Genomic DNA, 25,485 nt, shown 5'->3' on the forward strand with positions numbered 1-25,485 from the left:
GGCTGACAGTGAGCTCTTGGGGAGTTGGGAGTAGAGTGGCGGATGCTGTTAAATTCTGTTGTTCTCGGATGCAGATGGAGGAGCTGATAGTGAGATTGGAGGGGTGGAGGGTTTTGGGGAGATGGGTGTAGAGTGGCGGATGCCGTTAAATTCTGCCCTCTGGTCTTTCGGGCACGGTTTGAGGGGCTGACAGTGAGCTCTTGGGGAGTTGGGTGTAGAGTGGCGGATGCTGTTAAATTCTCCCCTTCCAGTGTCTCTCTCTCTCTCTCTCTCTCTCTCAGGCGCGGATCGAGGAGCTGGAGGAGGAGCTGGAAGCTGAGCGTACGGCCCGGGCCAAGATCGAGAAGCAACGCTCCGAGCTGTCCCGCGAGCTGGAGGAGATCAGCGAGCGGCTGGAGGAGGCGGGCGGGGCCACCTCGGCCCAGCTGGAGATGAACAAGAAGCGGGAGGCCGAGTTCCTGAAGCTGCGCCGGGACTTTGAGGAGGCCACCCTGCAGCACGAGGCCACCTCCTCCGCCCTGCGGAAGAAGCACTCGGACTCGGCGGCAGAGCTGGGCGAGCAGATCGACAACCTGCAGCGGGTCAAGCAGAAGCTGGAGAAGGAGAAGAGTGAGCTGAAGCTGGAGCTGGACGACGTGTCCTCCAGCATGGAGCAGGTCGTAAAGGCGAAGGTAGGGTCACCCAGAGATCAATGGCACGATCCGAGAGTCATCGAGGCACGAGTGATAAACTGGAGAGTGTGAGGGTCACCTAGAGACTAATGCTAAACTGGAGCATTTGGGCATTACCCAGGAGACGAATGGTAAAATCCCAGGGTCATCTAGAGATGAATGGTAAACGGGTGCATCTCAGGGTCACCTAGAGACTAATGGTAAATAGTAAAATCTGAGGGCCGTCTAGAATAATGTTAGACTAATAGTAACTAATACACTAATGGTAAATGGGTGCATCTCAGGGTCACCTAGAGACTAATGGTAAATAGTAAAATCTGAGGGCCGTCTAGAATAATGTTAGACTAATAGTAACTAATACACTAATGGTAAATGGGGAGATCCAGAGGTCACCTAGAGACTAATGGTAAATAGTAAAATCTGAGGGCCATCTAGAATAATGTTCGACTAATAGTAACATAATACACTAATGGTAAATGGGTGCATCTCAGGGTCACCTAGAGACTAATGGTAAATCGTAAAATCTGAGGGCCGTCTAGAATAATGTTAGAATAATAGTAACTAATATACTAATGGTAAATGGGGAGATCCAAAGGTCACCTAGAGACTAATGGTAAATAGTAAAATCTGAGGGCCGTCTAGAATAATGTTCGACTAATAGTAACTAATATACTAATGGTAAATGGGGAGATCCAAAGGTCACCTAGAGACTAATGGTAAATAGTAAAATCTGAGGGCCGTCTAGAATAATGTTCGACTAATAGTAACATAATACACTAATGGTAAATGGGTGCATCTCAGGGTCACCTAGAGACTAATGGTAAATAGTAAAATCTGAGGGCCGTCTAGAATAATGTTAGACTAATAGTAACTAATACACTAATGGTAAATGGGTGCATCTCAGGGTCACCTAGAGACTAATGGTAAATAGTAAAATCTGAGGGCCGTCTAGAATAATGTTAGACTAATAGTAACTAATACACTAATGGTAAATGGGGAGATCCAAAAGTCACCTAGAGACTAATGGTAAATAGTAAAATCTGAGGGCCGTCTAGAATAATGTTCGACTAATAGTAACTAATACACTAATGGTAAATGGGTGCATCTCAGGGTCACCTAGAGACTAATGGTAAATAGTAAAATCTGAGGGCCGTCTAGAATAATGTTAGACTAATAGTAACTAATACACTAATGGTAAATGGGAAAATCCAAAGGTCACTTAGAGATCAATGGTAAGTTCTGGTAATCAGAGAGGGCAATAGAAAATTGAGTGATGTGCAAGAGGAGTGCAGAGACCTCAGAGGGACGTAGGGGGCTGGAGGAGGTTACAGAGATAGGAAGGGTTGTCGGGAGATGAGTACGAGGCTCCCCTCGCTGTTGCAGGTGAACCTGGAGAAGACGTGCCGGACCCTGGAGGACCAGATGAACGACTACCGGACTCGCTCAGAGGAGGGCCAGAGGGCCATCAACGACTTCACCACCAACAAAGCCAAGCTCCAGACGGAAAACGGTGAGCTGACCCGGGAGAAGGGCAGCCTTGCCCTGCCCTGATGTAGCCCCTTCCACATCCCAGTCCGACACCCGTCCACCTCGGCTCAATCGGTGGTGGGGGGGGGTCTTCGAGCGATGGGGAAGGGCTGGGATAGGGACTGTCCTCCTCGGAGGAGAGAAGGTTTCGAGAGGAGGTTCGATCGAGTTGGGGTGGGGGGGTGGGGGAAGGGAGGGGAATCTGGGACAGAGTCGACAGGGAGAAACCTTTCCCCTTCGGCGGGAGGAGGATGGGGAAGCGGAGGGAGGGAGGGAGGGGAGGGAGGCGGGGGTATCGAGGCGATCAGGTAGAAAGGAGCGAGGGCCCCACACACACGCGCGAGGAGAAACATTCTCGCGCGGCGAGCGGTCGGGGGGTTCTGGAAGGCGTTGGCCGAGAGGGTGGGTAGGGGAGAAGGGCTCAATCGGGGGGCGATGGAGAGGGAACCGGATTGTAATGGGAAAAGGGAGAACGTGTGGGGTTCTGGGGGTTGGGGGACAGGGTGAACTGTCCTCGTGGAGGGGCTAGCACAGTCCGGACGGGCTGAATGGCCCCCCTTTTCGATTACTTACTTACCTGACCAACCATTCCCAACGTCCATCGCAACATTGAAACCCCCTCGGTAAGCTATCCGCTCGTCTGAGGCTCCGGGGGTCTCGCTTCCCACCTTGGTCCCAGGCCAAGCCCCGCTCCCCCCTGACCCCGTGGTTGGCCTCCTCCTCTTCAACTCTGTCCGCCCTCTTCCCTTCCCAGGAGAGCTGGTCAGGCAGTTGGAGGAGAAGGAGGCGCTGATCTCCCAGTTGACCCGAGGGAAACTCTCCTACACGCAGCATATCGAGGACCTGAAGAGGCAACTGGAGGAGGAACTGAAGGTGAGACGGGACCGAGAGGCTCTGCGGGGTGGGTGGGGTGGGGGTGGAGGTGGAGGGGCTGAAGGGCCTCCTCCTGTTCCTGTGCGACAGGCTCGAGCGGAGGGGCTGAATGGCCTCCTCCTGTTCCTGTGCGACAGGCTCGAGCAGAGGGGCTGAATGGCCTCCTCCTGTTCCTGTGCGACATGTTCAAGGTGGGAGGGATGGAGACCGAGATCAGGCACTCGGAGTGAGCGTGTGGTCAGGATTCCTGGGCTCTGGCCCCTCAGCCCCGACTCTCCTCCCCATCCCGGGATCCCTGTGAAGCGATGGATGGAATTTTCCCAATCCATTGATGCACCAAAACTGGATTTTCATCATCTTCTTACCTCTCCCTCTCTTTCCCTCTCTCTCTGTCACGTTCTCCCTCTCTCTCCCTCTCTCTCCCTCTCTCTCTGTCACGTTCTCCCTCTCTCTCTCTCTCTCCCTCTCCCTCTCTCTCTGTCACGTTCTCCCTCTCTCTCTCTCTCTCTCTCTCCCTCTGCCACGTTCTCCCTCTCTCTCTCTTTCCTCCTCTCTCTCTCTCCCTCTGCCACGCTCTCCCTCTCTCTCTCTTTCCTCCTCTCTCTCTCTCTCTTCCTCTGCCACGTTCTCCCTCTCTCTCTCTTTCCTCCTCTCTCTCTCCCTCTCCCTCTACCACGTTCTCCCTCTCTCTCTCTTTCCTCCTCTCTCTCTCTCTCTCCCTCTGCCACGTTCTCCCTCCCTCTCTCTTTCCTCCTCTCTCTCTCAACCTTCTCCCTCTTCCTCTCTTTGCCTTTCTTTCTCTTCTCCTCTCTCTCTCCCTCCTCTCATCTTTCTCTCCCTCCCCTTTCTCTCTCTCTTTCCCTCTCCCTCCACATTATCCCTCCCTCTCTCTCTCTCTCTGCACTGCCCCTCTCTTCCTACCTCTCCCTCCTCTTCCTCCTCTCTCTACTTTCTCTCTCTCTCTCTCTCTCCCCCTTCTCTCTCCTTCCTCTCCCCTCCCACTCTCTCCCCTCTGTCTCTCCCTCCCTCTCTCTCCTTTCCTCTCCCTCTTCTTTCTCTCTCTTTCGCTCTCTCTCCCTCTCTTTCCTCTCCTCGGCTCTCTCTCTTTCCCTCTCTCCTCCCTCTCTCTCTCCTTCCCTCTCTCTCCTCTCTCTCTTTCTCCCCTCTTCTCTCTCTCCCTCCTCCCTCCTTTCCTCTCCCCCTCTCTCTTTCCCTCTCCCCCTTCTCTCTCTCCACCTTCTCTCCCTTTCTCCTCATCTTCTCTTTCCCTCCCTCCCTTCCCTGTCTTTCTCACCCTCCCTCCCTACCTTCCCCTCTCCTCTTTCCTCCCCCCCTCTCTCTCTCTCTTCGGTCTCCCTCTCACCCCCCTCCCTCTCGCTCCCTCACCCTCCCTCTCCATCAATCCATCCCCTCTGTCTCCCTCCCTTTCATTCACCCTCTCTCTTTCCCCCCTCTCTCTCTCCCTCCCTCCCTCTCTCCCTCCCTCCCTCTCTCTCTCCCCTCTCTCTCTCTCTCCTGACACAGGCCAAGAATGCTCTGGCCCACAGTCTGCAGTCAGCCCGCCATGACTCTGACCTCCTCCGCGAACAGTACGAGGAGGAGCAGGAAGCCAAGGGCGAGTTGCAGCGCGCCCTCTCCAAGGCCAACTCTGAGGTTGCCGGCTGGAGGACCAAGTACGAGACCGACGCCATCCAACGCACTGAGGAGCTGGAGGAGGCCAAGTACGTACCTGGGGGGGAGGGGCTGAGAGTGTGGGGTGGCGGTGCAGGATAGGCCCAGGCTGCGTTCGGGGCCTAGTGCTGAGTTGGCCATGGAGGCCACATCGGTACCCTGGCTGGGGTGGGGTGGGTGCAGGATAGGCCCAGGCTGTATTTGGGGCCTGGTGCTGAGTTGGCTAAAAGAGGTCACATCGGTACCTGGGCTGGGGGGTGGCGATGCAGGATAGGCCCAGGCTGTATTTGGGGCCTAGTGCTGATTTGGCCAAAAGAGGCCACTTCGGTACCTGGGCTGGGGTGGGGACGGCGATGCAGGATAGGCCCAGGCTGTATTTGGGGCCTGGTGCTGAGTTGGCCATGGAGGCCACATTGGTACCCGGGCTGGGGTCGGGGCAGCGATGCAGGATAGGCCCAGGCTGCATTCGGGGCCTGGTGCTGAGTTGGCCAAAGGAGGTCACATCGGTACCTGGGCTGGGGGTGGGGTGGCGATGCAGGATAGGCCCAGGCTGCATTCGGGGCCTGGTGCTGATTTGGCCAAAAGAGGCCACTTCGGTACCTGGGCTGGGGTGGGGACGGCGATGCAGGATAGGCCCAGGCTGTATTTGGGGCCTGGTGCTGAGTTGGCCAAGGAGGCCACATCGGTACCTGGGCTGGGGGGGGGGTGCGATGCAGGATAGGCCCAGGCTGTATTTGGGGCCTGGTGCTGAGTTGGCCAAGAAGGCCAAGGCAGATCATAAGGTGATGGGATTTTCATTGTTTGACCTCGCCCCATTGCCTGAGATGGGAATTGCAATATCGCTTTAGAACAAGGGCATTTTTAGAAAAAAATATTCATTCACGGGATGTGATCCTCGCTGGCCGGGCCCAGCGTTTATTGCCCATCCCTAATTACCCCCTTGAGAAGGTGGTGGGTGAGCTGCCTTCTTGAACCGCTGCAGTCCCCTGTGGTGTAGGTACACCCACAGCGCTGTTAGGGAGGGAGTTCCAGGATTTTGTCCCCTGTGTGGTGTAGGTACACCCACAGCGCTGTTAGGGAGGGAGTTCCAGGATTTTGTCCCCTGTGTGGTGTAGGTACACCCACAGCGCTGTTAGGGAGGGAGTTCCAGGATTTTGTCCCCTGTGTGGTGTAGGTACACCCACAGCGCTGTTAGGGAGGGAGTTCCAGGATTTTGTCCCTGTGGTGTAGGTACACCCACAGCGCTGTTAGGGAGGGAGTTCCAGGATTTTGTCTGTGTGGTGTAGGTACACCCACAGCGCTGTTAGGGAGGGAGTTCCAGGATTTTGACCCAGTGACAGTGAAGGAACGGCCGATATATTTCCAAGTCGGGATGGTGAGGGGCTCGGAGGGGGGATCTTCCAGGTGGTGGGTGTTCCCCATGCGTCTGCTGCCCTTGTCCTTCTAGATGGTAGAGGTCGTGGGTTTGGGCGGCGCTGTCGAAGGAGCCTTGGTGAGTTGCTGCAGTGCATCTTGTAGATGGTACACACGCTGCTGCTACTGTGCGTCGGTGGTGGAGGGAGTGAATGTTGGTGGATGGGGTGCCGATCGAGCGGGGGGGCTGCTTTGTCCTGGACGGTGTCGAGCTTCTCGAGTGTTGTGGGAGCTGCAACTCATCCAGGCAAAGTGGGGAGTATCCCCATCACACTCCTGACTTGTGCCTTGTCGATGGTGGACAGGCTTTGGGGGAGTCAGGAGGTGAGTTACTCTCCGCAGGATTCCCAGCCTCTGACCTGCTCTTGTAGCCACAGTATTTATCTGGCTGGGTCCAGTTCAGTTTCTGGTCAATGGTAACCCCCAGGATGTTGATATTCAGAGGGCTGGAATATAAAGATCTGGTGGTTTCCTTGCAGCTTTTCAAAACACTCTTTAGACCACCCATGGTGCACTCTATGGACTGAATGGCAGAGGAGGCTCGAGGGGCTGAATGGCCTCCTCCTGTTCCTGTGTAACAAGCTCGAGGAGGGGGCTGAATGGCCTCCTCCTGTTCCTGTATAACAGGCTTGAGGAGAGGGGCTGAATGTACTCTTCCTGTTCCTGTGTAACAGGCTGGATGAGGGGCTGAATGGCCTCCTCCTGTTCCTGTGTAACAGGCTTGAGGAGAGGGGCTGAATGGACTCTTCCTGTTCCTGTGTAACAGGCTGGATGAGGGGCTGAATGGCCTCACCCTGTTCCTGTGTAACAGGCTCGAGGAGGGGCTGAATGGCCTCATTCTGTTCCTGTATAACAGGCTCGAGGAGGGGGCTGAACGGCCTCCTCCTGTTCCTGTGTAACAGGCTCGAGGAGGGGGCTGAATGGCCTCCTCCTGTTCCTGTGTAACAGGCTCGAGGAGAGAGGGGCTGAAGGGCCCTCCTCCTGTCCCCTCCAGTGTCTCTGGCAACCCACCCCAGACGGCGATACCCCCCGCAGTATTCCTCCAGACAGCCAAACCTTTTGTTCCTTTTCATATTGAGTTACCACAAATATATAAGACGAACAGAAGGTTTCGCTGTCTGAGGGGCTTGACGCCGGGCTTGAAGACAATCGCGGACCCCCCAAAGCAAAAAAAACAACCGCCGCCTGGCCGTCTCCCGAAACTGAAATCGCACAGCAAGATCCCAATCTCCCCCCCATCCCCCTCAGCCTCGTCTGCTCAAAGGAGAGCAATCCCAGCTTCTGCTAGCCTCTCCACGTTGACTGAAGTCCCTCGTGGCCTTGGGTGGGTGTGGGGTGGGTGGTGGTTGGGGAAGGGGGGGGGTTGCGGGTGATGGTAGCACCTCCTACCACCTGGAAGGACCAGGGCAGCAGACACATTGGGGAACACCCACCACCTGGGAGCTCCCCCTTCCGAGCCCCTCACCGCCCCGATCCCAGAGGGCAGCTGGAAACAACTGTCACAACTTCTTTTGCCACTTGGACAAGTTTTGAGATGCGGGCCCTGAATTCAGTAGGAATAAGACCACCGAGTCTTGTAGGTTTTTTTCACAAAACCAGATTCAACATTTATCAATAAGAGAAATGATTTTAAACACATACGTAGATCTACAAATTTACGACTATAATCCCCTTAATCAGTCTTACTCCCAGTTACACCTCCTTTAAGGCAACGGTAAGGCACATAGATTTTAAACGACCCAGGCAAAGTGAGACACAATACCCTAAACCAGTCGAATTCAAAGTGAGTTTCCTTAACTTCAGCCCTTTGGAAACAGCAGCTTGAGGTACAGATGCTGAAAACTTTTCACACTTCTTAGATCTTACACATCCTTGCGCACAGCCTTCACTCCTTTATTTACATTTTCCCCTTTGAATGGACATACCCATTGTTCCACTATGTCTTTGGACTTCATCTCCCTGATAATAAAACCCTCTCATAGCGCTAAGTTTTACCGGTCATATTTGGGGAAAAGTAAACACACTGTTTCTTAACTTCACCTGGCTGGGCGACAAATTTCACCCCTCCTTTGAAAACAATCTCGCCTGGTTCATTTAAAAATGCAAATGCCCTTTTATATCTTACATCCTAAACTTCCCCCATGTTTTTCCATGTTTACATCAAAGCCTTCAGACCAGCTGCCTCTAATCCAATTAAGTCTCACACACAAACACACACACACACACATATAAACACAGATACCACTATCTTACAATAAATTCCAATAACATTATATCTTCACTGTCGCTGGGTCAAAATCCTGGAACTCCCTCCCTAACAGCGCTGTGGGTGTACCTACACCACAAGGACAAAATCCTGGAACTCCCTCCCTAACAGCACCGTGAGTGTACCTACACCACACAGGGGACAAAATCCTGGAACTCCCTCCCTAACAGCACCGTGGGTGTACCTACACCACACGGGGCTGCAGCGGTTCAAGAAGGCAGCTCACCCACCACCTTCCGTAGGGGCAATTAGGGATGGGCAATAAATGCTGGGCCCAGCCAGCGACGCCCATGAAGGAATAAATTAAAAGCATCTACTCACACCCTTTCTAAGCCATCCTTCCTAAAGTGCAGAGCCCAGAATTGGATGCACTGATCCAGTTGAGTGAGGTTGAATGAGTGATTGTTAAATGTTTAATTTTAACAAGAGAGAATCCAACCATCGCCCCCTTGACATTCAATGGCATTACCATCACTGAATCCTCCATTATCAACATCCTGGGGGTTACCATTGATCAGAAACTGAACTGGGGACCCAGCCATATAAATACTGTGGCTACAAGAGCAGGTCAGAGGCTGGGAATCCTGCGGAGAGTAACTCACCTCCTGACTCCCCCAAAGCCTGTCCACCATCTACAAGGCACAAGTCAGGAGTGTGATGGGATACTCCCCACTTTGCCTGGATGAGTTGCAGCTCCCACAACACTCGAGAAGCTCGACACCGTCCAGGACAAAGCAGCCCCCGCTCGATCGGCAGCCCATCCACAAACATTCACTCCCTCCACCCACCGACGCACAGTAGCAGCAGCGTGTGTACCATCTACAAGATGCACTGCAGCAACTCACCAAGGCTCCTTCGACAGCGCCGGCCAAACCCACGACCGCTACCATCTAGAAGGACGAGGGCAGCAGACACATGGGGAACACCCTCCACCTGGAAGTTCCCCCTCCGAGCCCCTCACCATCCCGACTTGGAAATATATCGGCCGTTCCTTCACTGTCGCTGGGTCAAAATCCTGGAACTCGCTCCCTAACAGCGCTGTGGGTGTACCTACACCACAGGGACAAAATCCTGGAACTCCCTCCCTAACAGCGCTGTGGGTGTACCTACACCACAGGGACAAAATCCTGGAACTCCCTCCCTAACAGCGCTGTGGGTGTACCTACACCACACAGGGGACAAAATCCTGGAACTCCCTCCCTAACAGCGCTGTGGGTGTACCTACACCACAGGGGTCAAAATCCTGGAACTCCCTCCCTAACAGCGCTGTGGGTGTACCTACACCACAGGGACAAAACCCAGGAACTCCCTCCCTAACAGCGCTGTGGGTGTACCTACACCACACAGGGGACAAAATCCTGGAACTCCCTCCCTAACTGCACGGTGGGTGTACCTACACCACAGCGGTTCAAGAAGGCGGCTTACCACCACCACCACCTTCTCAAGGGGGCAATTAGGGGAGGGGCAGTCAATGGCACAGTGGTTTACTACCCCTCCCCTCCCCCCCTCACACCTCCCTGGGCAGGAAGAAGCTGGCACAGCGGCTACAGGAGGCAGAGGAGCAAGTGGAAGCCGTGAATGCCAAGTGCTCCTCGCTGGAGAAGACCAAGCACCGGCTCCAGAACGAGATCGAGGACCTGATGATCGACGTGGAGCGGTCGAACGCGGCTGCAGCTGTGCTGGACAAGAAACAGCGCAACTTTGACAAGGTCAGTCCCACCTTTTGTTGACGCTGACAGCGCCGATGGAGACCACTCGGCCCATTGCGTCCCTAACTCTCTAAGTCCCTCCAGAAGCCGTCCAGCGCCCTCTTAAAATTGCCAACGGGATCAGCTGGACCGCAGTAGAATTGCTCCCTATCTGTCTCCAACGTCTGCACGTTTACCATTAGTCTCTAGGTGACCCAAGAATTTTGCTATTTCCCTAGCTGCCCCCAAGCTCGGCATCTCTCGTTGACCCTTGGTCTCCATTTTGTCATTCGTCTCCAGATGACCCTAAGACCAGCATGTACCCCCATCACTGTCTAGTTGATTTGTGAACTCTCCTATTTACCATTAGTCTCTAGGTGACCCCAAAATCAACATATTTGCCATTAATCTCAAATCGAACCTAGGACTCTCTTATTTCCCATTAGTTTGCAGGTGACCTAAGGTCAGCATGTGACCCATTAGGCTGCAGTTGATCTGACTCTCATATTTAGTATTAGCCTCCAGGTGACCCTAAGATAAGCATGTTTGCAATTAATCTCTAGTTGACCCGAGGGCTGTACTATTTACCCTTAGCCTGCAGGTAACCCTAAAATCAGCAAGTGTACCATTAATCCCTATTTGATCTTAGGAATCCTATTTACTATTAGTTTGCAGGTGGCCTTAAGATTAACATTTTACCATTAGTCTCTAGGTGACCCTAGGATTTTGCTATTTCCCATTGCGCCCTAGCTGCCCCCCAGCTCGGCTTCTCTCGTTGACCCTTGGTCTCCATATTTGTCATTCATCTCCAGATGACCATAAGACCAGCATGTAACCCCATTAGTTTCTGGTTGATTTGTGAACTCTCCTATTTACCATTAGTCTCTAGGTGACCCCAAAATCAACATATTTGCCATTAATCTCAAATCGAACCTAGGACTCTCTTATTTCCCATTAGTTTGCAGGTGACCTAAGGTCAGCATGTGTACCATTAGGCTGCAGTTGATCTGACACTCATATTTAGTATTAGCCTCCAGGTGACCCCAATATAAGCTTATTTACAATTAATCTCTAGTTGACCCGAGGGCTGTACTATTTACCATTAGCCTGCAGGTAACCCTAAGATCAGCAAGTATACCATTAATCCCTATTTGACCTTAGGAATCCTATTTACCACTAGTTTGCAGGTGGCCTTAAGATTAACATTTTTACCATTAGTCTCTAGGTGACCCTAGGATTTTGCAATTTACCATTAATCTCTAGGTGACCCTAAGATCAGCATGTTTACCACTCGCCTCTAATTGACCCAAGGATTTTACCATTAGTCTCTAGGTGACCCTAGGATGTTGCTATTTGCCATTAATCTCTAGGTGACCCTAAGATCGGCATGTTTACCACTCGCCTCTAATTGACCCAAGGATTTTACCATTAGTCTCTAGGTGACCCTAGGATTTTGCTATTTACCATTAATCTCTAGGTGACCCTAAGATCAGCATGTTTATCACTCGCCTCGAATTGACCCAAAGATTTTACCATTAGTCTCTAGGTGACCCTGGGATACTGCTGTTCTATCCCCAATTGGCCCGTGTGTGTGTCCCCCCCCCCTCTCTCGGAAGGAACTCACTCCGTTCTAACAGACTCCCTCTGCCCTCTCTCCGAGGCCCTGAGATGCTTCCTAAAGTCCTCGTGCCCCCAAGCTCGGCATCTCTCGTTGACCCTTGGACTCCATAATTTGTCATTCGTCTCCAGATGACCCTAAGACCAGCATGTACCCCCATTAGTCTCTGGTTGAGTTGTGAACTCACCTATTTACCATTAGTCTCTAGGTGACCCCCAAAATCAACATATCTCGGGTCCCTAGAACTGGGGACAATACTCGCTGGTCTACGTTCCCCCACTCCTGCTGAAGCCTCTTGCTGTCCCCCCCCCTCAGGTGCTCTCAGACTGGAAACAGAAATACGAGGAGTCACAGAGCGAGTTGGAGGCAGCTCAGAAGGACACTCGCTCGCTCAGCACGGAGCTTTTCAAACTGAAGAACGCTTACGAGGAAGCCCTAGACCAACTCGAGACCCTCAAGAGGGAGAACAAGATCCTCCAAGGTAGGGGATATCTGTCCGGTGAGCTAGAATTGTTTCACTGACCATTACTCGCTCATTGTCTCAAGATCAGCGTCTTTAACCGTTAGTCACTGAGGGAATGGGCAGACGCATGGCAGATGCAGTTTAATGTGGATAAATGTGAGGTTATCCATTTTGGTAGCAAAACCAGGAAGGCCGATCATAATCCGAATGGCTATAAATTGGGAGAGGGGGGAATGTGCAACGAGACCTGGGTGTCCTCGTACACCAGTCGCTGAAGGTAAGCATGCAGGTGCAGCAGGCGGTAAAGAAGGCCAATGGTATGTTAGAACCATAGAACCATAGAACACTACAGCACAGAAAACAGGCCATTCGGCCCTTCTAGTCTGTGCCGAAATATTATTCCGCTAGTCCCATTGACCTGCACCCAGTCCATAACCCTCCAGACCTCTCCCATCCATGCATCTATCCAATTTATTCTTCAAACTTAAGAGTGAGCCCACATTTACCACCACGTCAGATGGTAGCTCGTTCCACACTCTCGGAGTGAAGAAGTTCCCCTTAAACCTTTCCCCTTTCACCCTAAAGCCATGTCCTCTCGTGTTTATCTCTCCTAATCTAAGTGGAAAGAGCCTACTCGCATTTACTCTGTCTATACCCCTCACAATTTTGTAAACTTCTATCAAGTCTCCCCTCATCCTTCTACGCTCCAAGGAATAAAGTCCTAACCTGTTTAATCTTTCCCTGTAACTCAACTCCTTAAGACCCGGCAACATCCTAGTAAATCTTCTCTGCGCTCTCTCAATCTTACTGATATCCTTCCTGTAGTTAGGCGACCAGAACTGCACACAATACTCCAAAGTTGGCCTCACCAATGTCTTATACAACCTCAACCATAACATCCCAACTCCTATACTCAATGCTTTGATTTATGAAGGCTAATATGACCTTCATAGCCAGAGGATTCGAGTACAGGAGCAGGGATGTCTTTGCTGCAATTGTACAGGGGCCTTGGTGAGACCACAACCTGGAATATTGTGTGCAGTTTTGGTCTCCTTATCTGAGGAAGGATGTTCTTGCTATAGAGGGAGTGCAGCGACTGATTCCTGGGATGACAGGACTGACATATGAGGAGAGATTGAGTCGGTTAGGATTATATTCACTGGAGTTCAGAAGAATGAGGGGGGGATCTCATAGAAACCTATAAAATTCTAACAGGACTAGACAGGGTAGATGCAGGAAGGATGTTCCCGATGGTGGTGGGGGGAGTCCAGAACCAGGGAGTCTCAGTCTGAGGATACGGGGTAGACCATTTAGGACTGAGATGAGGAGAAATTTCTTCACCCAGAGAGTGGTGAGCCTGTGGAATTCGTTACCACAGAGAGTAGTTGAGACCAAGTATGTTTTCAAGAAGGAGTTGGATATAGCTCTTGGGGATGAAAGGGATCAAAGGATATGGGGAGAAAGCGGGAGCAGGATATTGAGTTGGATGATCAGCCATGATTATAATGAATGGCAGAGCAGGCTCAAAGGGCCGAATGGCCTCCTCCCTGCTCCTAGTTTCTACGTTTCCATGACCCTTTGGAATCTCCTATTTACCATTAGTCTCTAGGTGACCCGAAGATCTGCATGAGCATCGTTAAGAGCCTAGTTGACTTGAGAAGGCTCCAACTTACCATTAGTCTCTAGGTGACCCGAAGATCAGGATGAGCATTGTTAGTCTCCAGTTGACTTGAGAAGTCTCCTACTTACCATTAGTCTCTAGGTGACCCGAAGACCAGGATGAGCAACGTTAGTCTCTAGTTGACTTGAGAAGGCTCCTATTTACCATTAGTCTCTAGGTGACCCTTAGACCATCATGTGAACTATTAGACTCCAGTTGAACCCTGGACTGTACTATTAACCACATGGTAACCAAAAATAATGTGCCTACTCCACACTTCAATACCATCATGGCTGATCTTGGACTTCAACTCCATTTTCCCGGCCGATCCCGATATCCCTTAATTCCCAGGGAGAACAAAACAAGGCCTGACCCAGCCTTAAATGTATTTAAAGATGGAAAATCCATGTCCCTCTGGGGTAGAGAAATCGAAAGGTTCAGCGCCCTTTGACTGAAGAAATTTCTCCTCATCTCCGACCAAAGTGGTTGACCCATTACCCTGAGATTGTGTCACCCCCCACCAATGTTTTTGATTCTCCAAACAGCAAAAACAATCTCTGTGTCCACCCAGTCACGCACACAAAAACTTTTATCAGTTCCATAGGGATCACTTCCGAGTACAGACCCTCCGACAGTGCGGCTCACCCTCAGCACTGACCCTCCGACAGTGCGGCTCTTCCTCAGCACTGACCCTCCGACAGTGCGGCTCTCCCTCAGTACTGACCCTCCGACAGTGTGGCTCTCCCTCAGTACTGACCCCCCGACAGTGCGGCTCTCCCTCAGTACTGACCCTCCGACAGTGCGGCTCTCCCTCAGCACTGACCCTCTGACAGTGCAGCTCTCCCTCAGCACTGACCCTCCGACAGTGCGGCTCTCCCTCAGTACTGACTCTCCGACAGTGCGGCGCTCCCTCAGCACTGACCCTCCGACAGTGCGGCTCTCCCTCAGCACTGACCCTCCGACAGTGCGGCGCTCCCTCAGCACTGACCCTCCGACAGTGCGGCTCTCCCTCAGTACTGACCCACCGACAGTGCGGCTCTCCCTCAGCACTGACCCACCGACAGTGCGGCTCTCCCTCAGTGCTGACCCTCCGACAGTGCGGCGCTCCCTCAGTACTGACCCTCCGACAGTGCGGCTCTCCCTCAGTACTGCTGATGGTCTCAGGGGATGGAGTGTGTCAGTGACAGAGTTAAGCCGATGTTTTTCTTCACAGAGGAGATTTCAGACTTAACGGAGCAGTTGGCTGAAGGCGGGAAGAGCATCCATGAGCTGGAGAAGGCCAGGAAACAGCTGGAACAGGAGAAGCAGGATTTGCAGACAGCTCTGGAGGAGGCTGAGGTAGGGCAATCCCAGCAGAGGGAGCTTTACTCTGTATCTAACCCCGTGCTGTACCTGTCCTGGGAGTGTTTGATGGGGACAGTGTAGAGGGAGCTTTACTCTGTATCTAACCCCGTGCTGTACCTGCCCTGGGAGTGTTTGATGGGGACAGTGTAGAGGGAGCTTTACTCTGTATCTAACCCCGTGCTGTACCTGTCCTGGGAGTGTTTGATGGGGACAGTGTAGAGAGGGAGCTTTACTCTGTATCTAACCCCGTGCTGTACCTGTCCTGGGAGTGTTTGATGGGGACGGTGTAGAGGGAGCTTTACTCTGTATCTAACCCCGTGCTGTACCTGTCCTGGGAGTGTTTGATGGGGACAGTGTAGAGGGAGCTTTACTCTGTATCTAACCCCGTGCTGTACCTGTCCTGGGAGTGTTTGATGGGGACAGTGTAGAGGGAGCTTTACTCTGTATCTAACCTCGTGCTGTACCTGTCCTGGGAGTGTTTGATGGGGACAGTGTAGAGGGAGCTTTACTCTGTATCTAACCCCGTGCTGTACCTGTCCTGGGAGTGTTTGATGGGGACAGTGTAGAGGGAGCTTTACTCTGTATCTAACCCCGTGCTGTACCTGTCCTGGGAGTGTTTGATGGGGACAGTGTAGAGGGAGCTTTACTCTGTATCTAACCCCGTGCTGTACCTGTCCTGGGAGTGTTTGATGGGGACAGTGTAGAGGGAGCTTTACTCTGTATCTAACCCCGTGCTGTACCTGTCCTGGGAGTGTTTGATGGGGACAGTGTAGAGGGAGCTTTACTCTGTATCTAACCCCGTGCTGTACCTGTCCTGGGAGTGTTTGATGGGGACAGTGTAGAGGGAGCTTTACTCTGTATCTAACCCCGTGCTGTACCTGTCCTGGGAGTGTTTGATGGGGACAGTGTAGAGGGAGCTTTACTCTGTATCTAACCCCGTGCTGTACCTGTCCTGGGAGTGTTTGATGGGGACAGTGTAGAGGGAGCTTTACTCTGTATCTAACCCCGTGCTGTACCTGTCCTGGGAGTGTTTGATGGGGACAGTGTAGAGGGAGCTTTACTCTGTATCTAACCCCGTGCTGTACCTGTCCTGGGAGTGTTTGATGGGGACGGTGTAGAGGGAGCTTTACTCTGTATCTAGCCCCGTGCTGTACCTGTCCTGGGAGTGTTTGATGGGGACGGTGTAGAGGGAGCTTTACTCTGTATCTAACCCCGTGCTGTACCTGTCCTGGGAGTGTTTGATGGGGACAGTGTAGAGGGAGCTTTACTCTGTATCTAACCCCTGGGCCGTGTTGTCCTCCCCTAGGCTACCCTGGAGCACGAGGAGGGCAAGATCCTGAGGGCTCAGTTGGAGTACAGCCAGATCAAGGCGGAGATGGAGAGGAAGTTGGCGGAGAAGGATGAGGAGATGGAACAGTGCAAGCGGAACCAGCAGCGGGTGGTGGACACACTCCAGACCTCCCTGGAGTCCGAGACCCGGAGCCGAAACGAGGCCCTGAGGGTGAAGAAGAAGATGGAGGGAGACCTGAACGAGATGGAGGTGCAGCTGAACTTGGCCAACCGGCAAGCGAGCGAGGCCCATCGGCTCCTAAAGAATCTCCAAGGCACCCTGAAGGTACGTGTTTAGCGCTGTGGGAGGGTCAGTGCTCAGGGAGAGACGCACTGTCGGAGGGTCAGTGCTGAGGGAGAGACGCACTGTCGGAGGGTCAGTGCTGAGGGAGCGCCGCACTGTCGGAGGGTCAGTGCTGAGGGAGAGCCGCACTGTCGGAGGGTCAGTGCTGAGGGAGAGCCGCACTGTCGGAGGGTCAGTACTGAGGGAGAGCCGCACTGTGGGAGGGTCAGTGCTGAGGGAGCGCCGCACTGTCGGAGGGTCAGTGCTGAGGGAGAGCCGCACTGTCGGAGGGTCAGTACTGAGGGAGAGCCGCACTGTCGGAGGGTCAGTGCTGAGGGAGAGCCGCACTGTCGGAGGGTCAGTGCTGAGGGAGAGCCGCACTGTGGGAGGGTCAGTGCTGAGGGAGCGCCGCACTGTCGGAGGGTCAGTGCTGAGGGAGAGCCGCACTGTCGGAGGGTCAGTACTGAGGGAGAGCCGCACTGTCGGAGGGTCAGTGCTGAGGGAGAGCCGCACTGTCGGAGGGTCAGTGCTGAGGGAGAGCCGCACTGTCGGAGGGTCAGTACTGAGGGAGCGCCGCACTGTCGGAGGGTCAGTACTGAGGGAGAGCCGCACTGTCGGAGGGTCAGTGCTGAGGGAGAGCCGCACTGTCGGAGGGTCAGTACTGAGGGAGCGCGGCACTGTCGGAGGGTCAGTACTGAGGGAGCGCCGCACTGTCGGAGGGTCAGTACTGAGGGAGGGCCGCACTGTCGGAGGGTCAGTGCTGAGGGAGCGCCGCACTGTCGGAGGGTCAGTACTGAGGGAGGGCCGCACTGTCGGAGGGTCAGTACTGAGGGAGAGCCGCACTGTCGGAGGGTCAGTACTGAGGGAGCGCGGCACTGTCGGAGGGTCAGTACTGAGGGAGCGCCGCACTGTCGGAGGGTCAGTACTGAGGGAGAGCCGCACTGTCGGAGGGTCAGTGCTGAGGGAGGGCCGCACTGTCGGAGGGTCAGTACTGAGGGAGAGCCGCACTCTCGGAGGGTCAGTGCTGAGGGAGAGCCGCACTCTCGGAGGGTTAGTGCTGAGGGAGCGCCGCACTGTCGGAGGGTCAGTACTGAAGGAGAGCCGCACTCTCGGAGGGTCAGTGCTGAGGGAGAGCCGCACTGTCGGAGGGTCAGTACTGAAGGAGAGCCACACTGTCGGAGGGTCAGTGCTGAGGGAGCGCCGCACTGTCGGAGGGTCAGTGCTGAGGGAGAGCCACACTGTCGGAGGGTCAGTGCTGAGGGAGAGCCACACTGTCGGAGGGTCAGTGCTGAGGGAGAGCCGCACTGTCGGCGGGTCAGTACTGAGGGAGCGCCGCACTGTCGGAGGGTCAGTACTGAAGGAGAGCCACACTGTCGGAGGGTCAGTGCTGAGGGAGAGCCGCACTGTCGGCGGGTCAGTACTGAGGGAGCGCCGCACTGTCGGAGGGGAGTTGAGAAGATGTCCGAGGGTTTGAAAATCGAGGATGTTCCCATTGGGGAGCCGGTGAGGGTCGGCGAGGGTTGAGAGAGGGGGCGATGGGTGGAGGGGACTCCCTCCCATCTCGTCCCCAGGGCTGCCGAATTCTGGCTGTGCTGAAGATCCCAGAGAGGGCAGGACATGGGGGAGGTCCAGCCAGGAGGTGCCTTGAAAAACCCGACGCTCGTGCCGCAGTGGCACAGGAGGATCCCATTCGCCGCGACATGACCCTGCCGCTTTGCCGCAGACCCATCCCCATTGCGAGGGCCTCTCCCCGCCTCCGGCAAGCTCTTCCTCGCGTGGGGGGTAACTTTGGCCCGTGAATATATTGCGTTAAGGACCCTGTACTCAGTCCGCCCACGCTTGAGAGTGGCAGATCCATGCGTCGGCTGCTGGAAGCGAGCTCGGGATTGGGGAGCACTTACAGGGGCAACCCTGAGTGCGCCGCTGCCAACTCTTAACGCCCGATCTCGGATTATCAGTCCCGCCGGTAAAGTGGCTCATTTTAACGTGCTAGAACTGAAGTCCATTCGCCAACAGGGGATCAGCCCGTAGCCAACATAAGGAATATGTTCCCGCTTTGTGGCCTGTTTAAGTGCCCGATGAGCTTGGGAAGGCTGTAGTACCCCGCTGCTAACTCCCTGGCAACACCTCGGCCAATCGGATTCGGCGTACGAACCGATTGGCAGCCTTTTCTCATGCGGTATGAATTGTTGTGAGAGTTCGAAATTCGCCATTTTCGTGTTTTTCCTGGCCAAGGCCACAAGCTTCAGCGGGAAGGTCTCTCTCCTTTTGCCGCACGTTTTTGTGTAGCTGCCCTCGTTCACCGAGGTCCCACCGCTGGCCTTTTCGTTCCTCCCCACCACTCCCCACCCCCAACAGGACACGCAACTGCAGCTCGACGATGCCCTCAGGGGCAATGATGACCTGAAGGAGAACATCGCCATCGTGGAGAGGCGGAACAACCTCCTGCAGGCTGAGCTGGAGGAGCTGAGGGCCATCATCGAACAGACGGAACGGGCTCGGAAACTGGCGGAGACGGAGCTGATCGAGAGCACCGAGCGGGTCCAACTCCTCCACTCCCAGGTACTGAGGGCCGTGGCGGGGTGTGTGTGTGTGTGCGCGATCCATCACCCGCAGCACCGGTTACAAAACATCCCTCCGCTCCCCTCACTCTCCCATCGAAGACCATCCCTCTACTCCCCTCACCCTCCCATCGAAGACCCTCTAATCCCCCCCATCGAAGACCATCCCTCTAATCCCCTAACTCTCCCATCGGAGACCATCCCTCTAATCCCCTCACTCTCCCATCAAAGACCATCCCTCTAATCCCCTAACCCTCCCATCGAAGAACCTCCCTCTAATCCCCTAACTCCCCCATCGAAGACCATCCCTCTAATCCCCTAACCCTCCCATCGAAGACCCTCCCTCTAATCCCCTCACTCTCCCATCAAAGACCATCCCTCTAATCCCCTAACCCTCCCATCGAAGAACCTCCCTCTAATCCCCTAACTCCCCCATCGAAGACCATCCCTCTAATCCCCTAACCCTCCCATCGAAGACCCTCCCTCTACTCCCCTCACTCTCCCATCGAAGTCCATCCCTCTACTCCCCTCACTCTCCCCTCAAAGACCATCCCTCTACTCCCCTCACCCTCCCATCAAAGACCCTCCCTCTAATCCCCTAACTCTCCAATCAAAGACCCTCCCTCTAATCCCCTAACCCTCCAATCAAAGACCCTCCCTCTAATCCCCTAACCCTCCAATCAAAGACCATCCCTCTAATCCCCTAACTCTCCCATCGAAGACCCTCCCTCTAATCCCCTAACCCTCCAATCAAAGACCCTCCCTCTAATCCCCTAACCCTCCAATCGAAGACCATCCCTCTAATATCCTAACCCTCCAATCAAAGACCCTCCCTCTAATCCCCTAACTCTCCCATCGAAGACCATCCCTCTACTCCCCTAACTCCCCCATAGGAGACCATCCCTCTAATCCCCTAACCCTCCCATTGAAGACCCTCCCTCTACTCCCCTAACTCCCTCATAGGAGACCATCCCTCTAATCCCCTAACCCTCCCATCGAAGACCATCCCTCTAATCCTCTAACTCCCCATCGAAGACCCTCCCTCTAATCCCCTAACTCTCCCATTGAAGACCATCCCTCTACTCCCCTCACTCTCCCATCGAAGACCATCCCTCTACTCCCCTCACTCTCCCATCCAAAGACCCTCCCTCTAATCCCCTAACCCTCCCATCGAAGAGCATCCCTCTAATCCTCTAACTCTCCCATCAAAGACCCTCCCTCTAGTCCCCTAACTCCCCCATCGAAGACCATCTCTCTAATCCTCCTGTCAAAGGCCATCCCTCTAATCCCCCAATCGAACACTATCCCTCTCGCCCCCTAACCCTCCAACTCCCCTACATTGTCCGCCTCTGCCTCATTCTCTCCATCCCTTCCTCCATTTTCACTCCTCTCCCTTTTTCCCACTTTCCCCTCTTTCTCTCTCTCTCCTCTTCTTTGTATTTTCGTTTATTATTTGTCCAGGGGATGTGGGTATCACTGGCCAGGCCAGCATTTGTTACCCATCCCTATCTAGGTCAGAGGGCATTTAAGAGTCACGTGTAGGCCTAATGGACATGAGTGAACCAGATGGGTTTTTACAACAATCGACACTGGTTTCATGGTCCTCATTAGACTTTTAATTCCAGATTTTTATTGAATTCAAATTCCACCATCTGCCATGGTGAGATTTGATCCTGGCTCCCTGGCACCTTGGTCACTGGATCACTAGTCCAGCAACAATACCACTACACCATCAGCTCCCCTATCGCTCTGCTTTGTCTCTATTTCCCTCTCTTTCTCTGTCTCTCTCTTTTTCTGTCTTTCTCTCTGTTTCTCCATCTCTCTACGTCTCTCCTTCTGTCTCTCTCTCTCTCCCCCGCCCACCCCGCCTCTCTCCATCTCTCTCTCTCGCTCTCTCTCTCTCTGTTTCTCCATCTCTCTCTGTCTCTCTTTCTGTCTCTGTCTCTCTCTGTCTCTCTCTTTCTCTCTCCTCCGCCCACCCCCGCCTCTCTCCATCTCTCTCTTGCTCTCTGTCTCTCTCCCTGTTTCTCCATCTCTCTCTGTCTCTCTTTCTGTCTCTCTCTCTCTCTGTCTCCCTCTTTCTCTCTCCCCGCCCACCCCCGCCTCTCTCCATCTCTCTCTCGCTCTCTCTCTCTCTCTGTTTCTCCACCTCTCTCTGTCTCTCGTTCTGTCTCTCTCTGTCTCTCTCTTTCTCTCTCCCCTGCCCACCGCGCCTCTCTCCATCTCTCTCTCTCTCTGTTTCTCCATTTCTCTCTGTCTCTCTTTCTGTGTCTCTCTCTGTCTCTCTCTTTCTCGCTCCCCCACCCACCGCTGCCTCTCTCCATCTCTCTCTCTCTCGCTCTCTCTCTCTCTTCCTCTCTTCCCCACCCCCTCTCTGTCTCTCACTCTGTCTCTCTCTCTGTCTGTTTCTACTATCCCTCGCCCTCTTTCTTTCTCACTCCCTTGCTGCCTCCTCCTCGTTCCTCCCGCCCATCCGCACCTCCTCTCTCTCTCTCTCTCTCCCTCTCTCCTTCCCCCTTCCTCCCCTCTCTCTGCCTCTCCCCGCCCCCTCCCTGGATCTCCCTCCCTCTCTCTCTCTCTCACCTTTATACCCTCTTGTTCACCCTCCTCTGCTGAGCCGACCTACAAAACCGCCCTCCCCTTCGGGGATGTGGGGTGTCGGGGGAGGGGGGTGGGGGAAGGGATTTCCTGAGCTTCACTGTCTTAACTCTCGGCGCTCTCTCGATGCCAGAACACCAGCCTCATTAACCAGAAAAAGAAGCTAGAGAGCGACACCAACCAGCTCCAATCGGAGGTGGAGGACACCATTCAGGAGTGCCGGAACGCAGAGGAGAAAGCCAAGAAAGCCATCACTGACGTGAGTCCGCCCATGGGGAAGGGGAGGGGTGCTGGGGAGGAGGTGGGGGGGGTGGTGGAGGTGGTGGGGGCTATATCGGGAGTAGGCTGCACACCCACAGGGCCCCCCGAGCGAGGCTGAGGGGAGTTAGGCCCGAGGCCTGAGGCCTGCAGAGTAGGCCCGAGGCCTTGGACTAGACCCGAGGCTTGAGGCCTGTGGACTGCAGACCCAAGGGAATGAGAAATAGACCCTAGGGCTGAGGCCTGTGTAGTATTGGCCCAAGGAATGAGGGCTGAGGCCTGTGGAGCAGGCCCAAAGCCTAATAGGCCTGAGGCCTGTGAAAGACCCTAAGCCTAATAGGCCTGAGGCCTGTGAAGTAGGCCCTAAGCCTAATAGGCCTGAGGCCTGTAGGGTAGGCCCTAAGCCTCATAGGCCTGAGGCCTGTGGAGTAGGTTTTTAACCTCATAGGCCTGAGGCCTGTGGAGTAGGTTCTTAACCGCATAGCCCTGAGGCCTGTGGAGTAGGCCCTAAGCCTAATAGGCCTGAGGCCTGTAGGGTAGGCCCTAAGCCTAATAGGCCTGAGGCCTGTGGAGTAGGTTTTTAACCTCATAGGCCTGAGGCCTGTGGAGTCGGCCCTAAGCCTAATAGGCCTGAGGCCTGTGGAGTAGGCCTGATGAATAGGCCTGAGGCATAGGCCTGAAGCCTGAGGCATATGGAGTAGGCCCGAGGCTTGCGTAGTCGGGCAGGGGCCTGGTTCAGGCCTGAGACCCGAGCGGGGGAGTAGGCCAGTTCGGTAGGCCCGATGCCTGAGGCCGGCTCCATTTCGCGGGCAGCCCGGTTTCTTAAGGCTCGGCCTCCCTCCCTCAGGCGTTGGGCACCCACCTCCTCGTTCCTGGGGGAGGGGGGGGCGGCCTCGGGGTTTGGAGTGCGAGTTTGGCTCACTGAATTCCTTCCCCCACCCACCCCACTCTCTGCAGGCGGCCATGATGGCGGAGGAGCTCAAGAAGGAGCAGGACACCAGCGCGCACCTGGAGAGAATGAAGAAGAACATGGAGCAGACCATCAAGGACCTGCAGCTCCGGCTGAACGAGGCTGAGCAGATCGCCATGAAGGGTGGCAAGAAACAGATCCAGAAACTGGAGGCCAGGGTGAGCATCAGCACCGCAGTGTCAGAGAGAGAGAGACAGAGGGAAGGAGGGAGAGAGACAGAGAGAAGGAGAGAGGGAGGGAGAGCGAGAGAGACAGAAGGAAGGAGAGACGGGGAGAGAGAGAGAGACAGAAGAGGAGAGTGAGAGACAGAGATAACGAGAGAGACTGACAGAGGGAGAGATGAGAGAGAGAGACAGAGAGAGAGAGACAGAAAGGAGAGAGAGAGAGGGAGAGAGAGAGACAGATAGAAGGAGAGACAGAGAGCGAGAAGGAGAGGGACAGTGAGAAGGAGAGATAGACAGACAGAGAGTGACGAGTGACAGAGACAGAGGGAAGGAGAGAGAGACAGCAGAGAGAGACAGAAAGAGAGAGAGGCAGAAAGGGAGAGAGAGAGGGGGAGAGAGAGAGAGAGACAGAGAAGGAGAGAGAGAGAGAGAGACAGAGAGAGAGAGAGTGAGACAGACAGAGACAGAGGAGAGAGACAGAGAGAGAGACAGAGATAGACAGACAGAGACAGACAGAGACAGAGAGAGAGAGAGAGACAGAGAGGAGAGAGAGACACAGAGAGAGACAGAGAGGAGAGAGAGAGAGTGAGAGAGAGATGAGAGTGACAGCAGAGGGAGAGACAGCGACAGAGAGAGAGAAGGAGAGAGAGAGGGAGAGAGAGGGAGAGGGAGGGGGAGAGAGAGGGATAGAAGGAGAGAGAGAGACAGAGAGAAGGAGAGAGAGAGACAGAGGGAAAGAGACGAGAGAGACAGAGAGAAGGAGAGAGAGAGAGAGAGGGAGACAGAGAGAGACAGAGCTTGACAGTAGCGAGAGGGAGAGACAGAGAGACAGAGCGTGACAGTAGCGAGAGAGAGAGAGACAGAGCGTGACAGTAGCGAGAGAGGGAGAGATGTTTCTCTGTATTTTCCTCTCTCTGAGCTGCCCTAGTGTCCCGATGTGGGCGAGGGCCGAGTGGTGAGGTAGGCCGGAGCCTGGGCCTAGCGTCCCGATGCGGGTGGGGTCTGAGCGGTGAGGTAGGCCGGAGCCTGGGCCTAGCGTCCCAATGGGTGAGGGCCGAGTGGTGAGGTAGGCCGGAACCTGGCCCTAGCGTCCTGATGTGGGGTGGGCCGAGCGGTGAGGTAGGCCGGAGCCTGGGCCTAGCGTCCTGATGTGGGGTGGACCGAGCGGTGAGGTAGGCCGGAGCCTGGGCCTAGCGTCCTGATGTGGGGTGGGCCGAGCGGTGAGGTAGGCCGGAGCCTGGGCCTAGCGTCCTGATGTGGGGTGGGCCGAGAGGTGAGGTAGGCCGGAGCCTGGGCCTAGCGTCCTGATGTGGGGCGGGCCGAGCGGTGAGGTAGGCCGGAGCCTGGGCCTAGTGTCCCGATGTGGGTGAGGGCTGAGTGGTGAGGTAGGCTGGAGCCTGGGCCTAGCGTCCCGAGTGGTGAGGTAGTCTGGAGCCTGGGCCTAGAGTCCTGAGTGGTGAGGTAGTCCGGAGCCTGGGCCTTGCATCCCGAGTGGTGAGGTAGTCCGGAGCCTGGGCCTAACGTCCCGAGTGGTGAGGTAGTCCGGAGCCTGGGCCTAGAGTCCCGAGTGGTGAGGTAGTCCGGAGCCTGGGCCTTGCATCCCGAATGGTGAGGTAGTCCGGAGCCTGGGCCTAGCGTCCCAATGTGGTGAGGTAGTCCAGAGCCTGGGCCTAGCGTCCCGATGGGTGAGGGCTGAGCGGTGAGGTAGGCCGGAGCCTGGGCCTTTCCCCCCGGGTGCAGGCCCCGGGCCCCCTTGCAGGTTGGGGAAAGCGAGCGGTTGCCCTCTTCCCCCTTTGCTCTTGCCCCATTGGTGTAACCTGCCCCCCTCTTCTTTTCTCTCTTCCTCCCCCATCTCTCCCCCCACCACCCTCCAACCCCCGGGGCAGGTTCGGGACCTGGAGAATGAACTGGAGGCCGAGCAGCGGCGATGCACTGAGGCCGTGAAGGGAGCCCGCAAGTACGAGAGGAGGATCAAGGAGCTGACCTACCAGGTGAGGCGCGCGCCCTTTCTCTCGCCAAGCAGAGGGAGAGAGCGGGAGAGAGAGAGAGGGAGAGAGAGAGAGGGAGAGAGAGAGAGAGAGAGAGAGAGGAGAACACCAAGGGGAACGTCCTCTCTCCCCCCACCTCC

At 54.8% G+C, this 25,485-nt stretch overlaps 1 protein-coding gene across 1 annotated transcript in view; it reads left to right on the forward strand.

Moving 5' to 3' along the window:
- The first annotated feature begins 210 nt into the window (after positions 1 to 210).
- LOC144677334 (myosin heavy chain, skeletal muscle-like) overlaps positions 211 to 25,485 on the forward strand; it is a 28,543-nt gene continuing 3,268 nt past the window's right edge. The window contains exons 1-12 of the mRNA XM_078537469.1: positions 211 to 671; positions 2,055 to 2,181; positions 2,953 to 3,071; positions 4,596 to 4,792; positions 9,947 to 10,130; positions 12,043 to 12,208; positions 15,064 to 15,188; positions 16,501 to 16,809; positions 19,165 to 19,368; positions 22,099 to 22,224; positions 23,181 to 23,351; positions 25,244 to 25,348. Coding sequence (XP_078393595.1) covers positions 432 to 671; positions 2,055 to 2,181; positions 2,953 to 3,071; positions 4,596 to 4,792; positions 9,947 to 10,130; positions 12,043 to 12,208; positions 15,064 to 15,188; positions 16,501 to 16,809; positions 19,165 to 19,368; positions 22,099 to 22,224; positions 23,181 to 23,351; positions 25,244 to 25,348 — 2,073 coding nt within the window. The 5' untranslated portion in view covers positions 211 to 431. The remainder of the gene's footprint in view (positions 672 to 2,054; positions 2,182 to 2,952; positions 3,072 to 4,595; positions 4,793 to 9,946; positions 10,131 to 12,042; positions 12,209 to 15,063; positions 15,189 to 16,500; positions 16,810 to 19,164; positions 19,369 to 22,098; positions 22,225 to 23,180; positions 23,352 to 25,243; positions 25,349 to 25,485) is intronic.

The sequence above is a fragment of the Cetorhinus maximus genome, unplaced genomic scaffold (genome assembly GCF_964194155.1).
Source record: "Cetorhinus maximus unplaced genomic scaffold, sCetMax3.hap1.1 HAP1_SCAFFOLD_2421, whole genome shotgun sequence".
Taxonomy (NCBI): domain Eukaryota; kingdom Metazoa; phylum Chordata; class Chondrichthyes; order Lamniformes; family Cetorhinidae; genus Cetorhinus; species Cetorhinus maximus.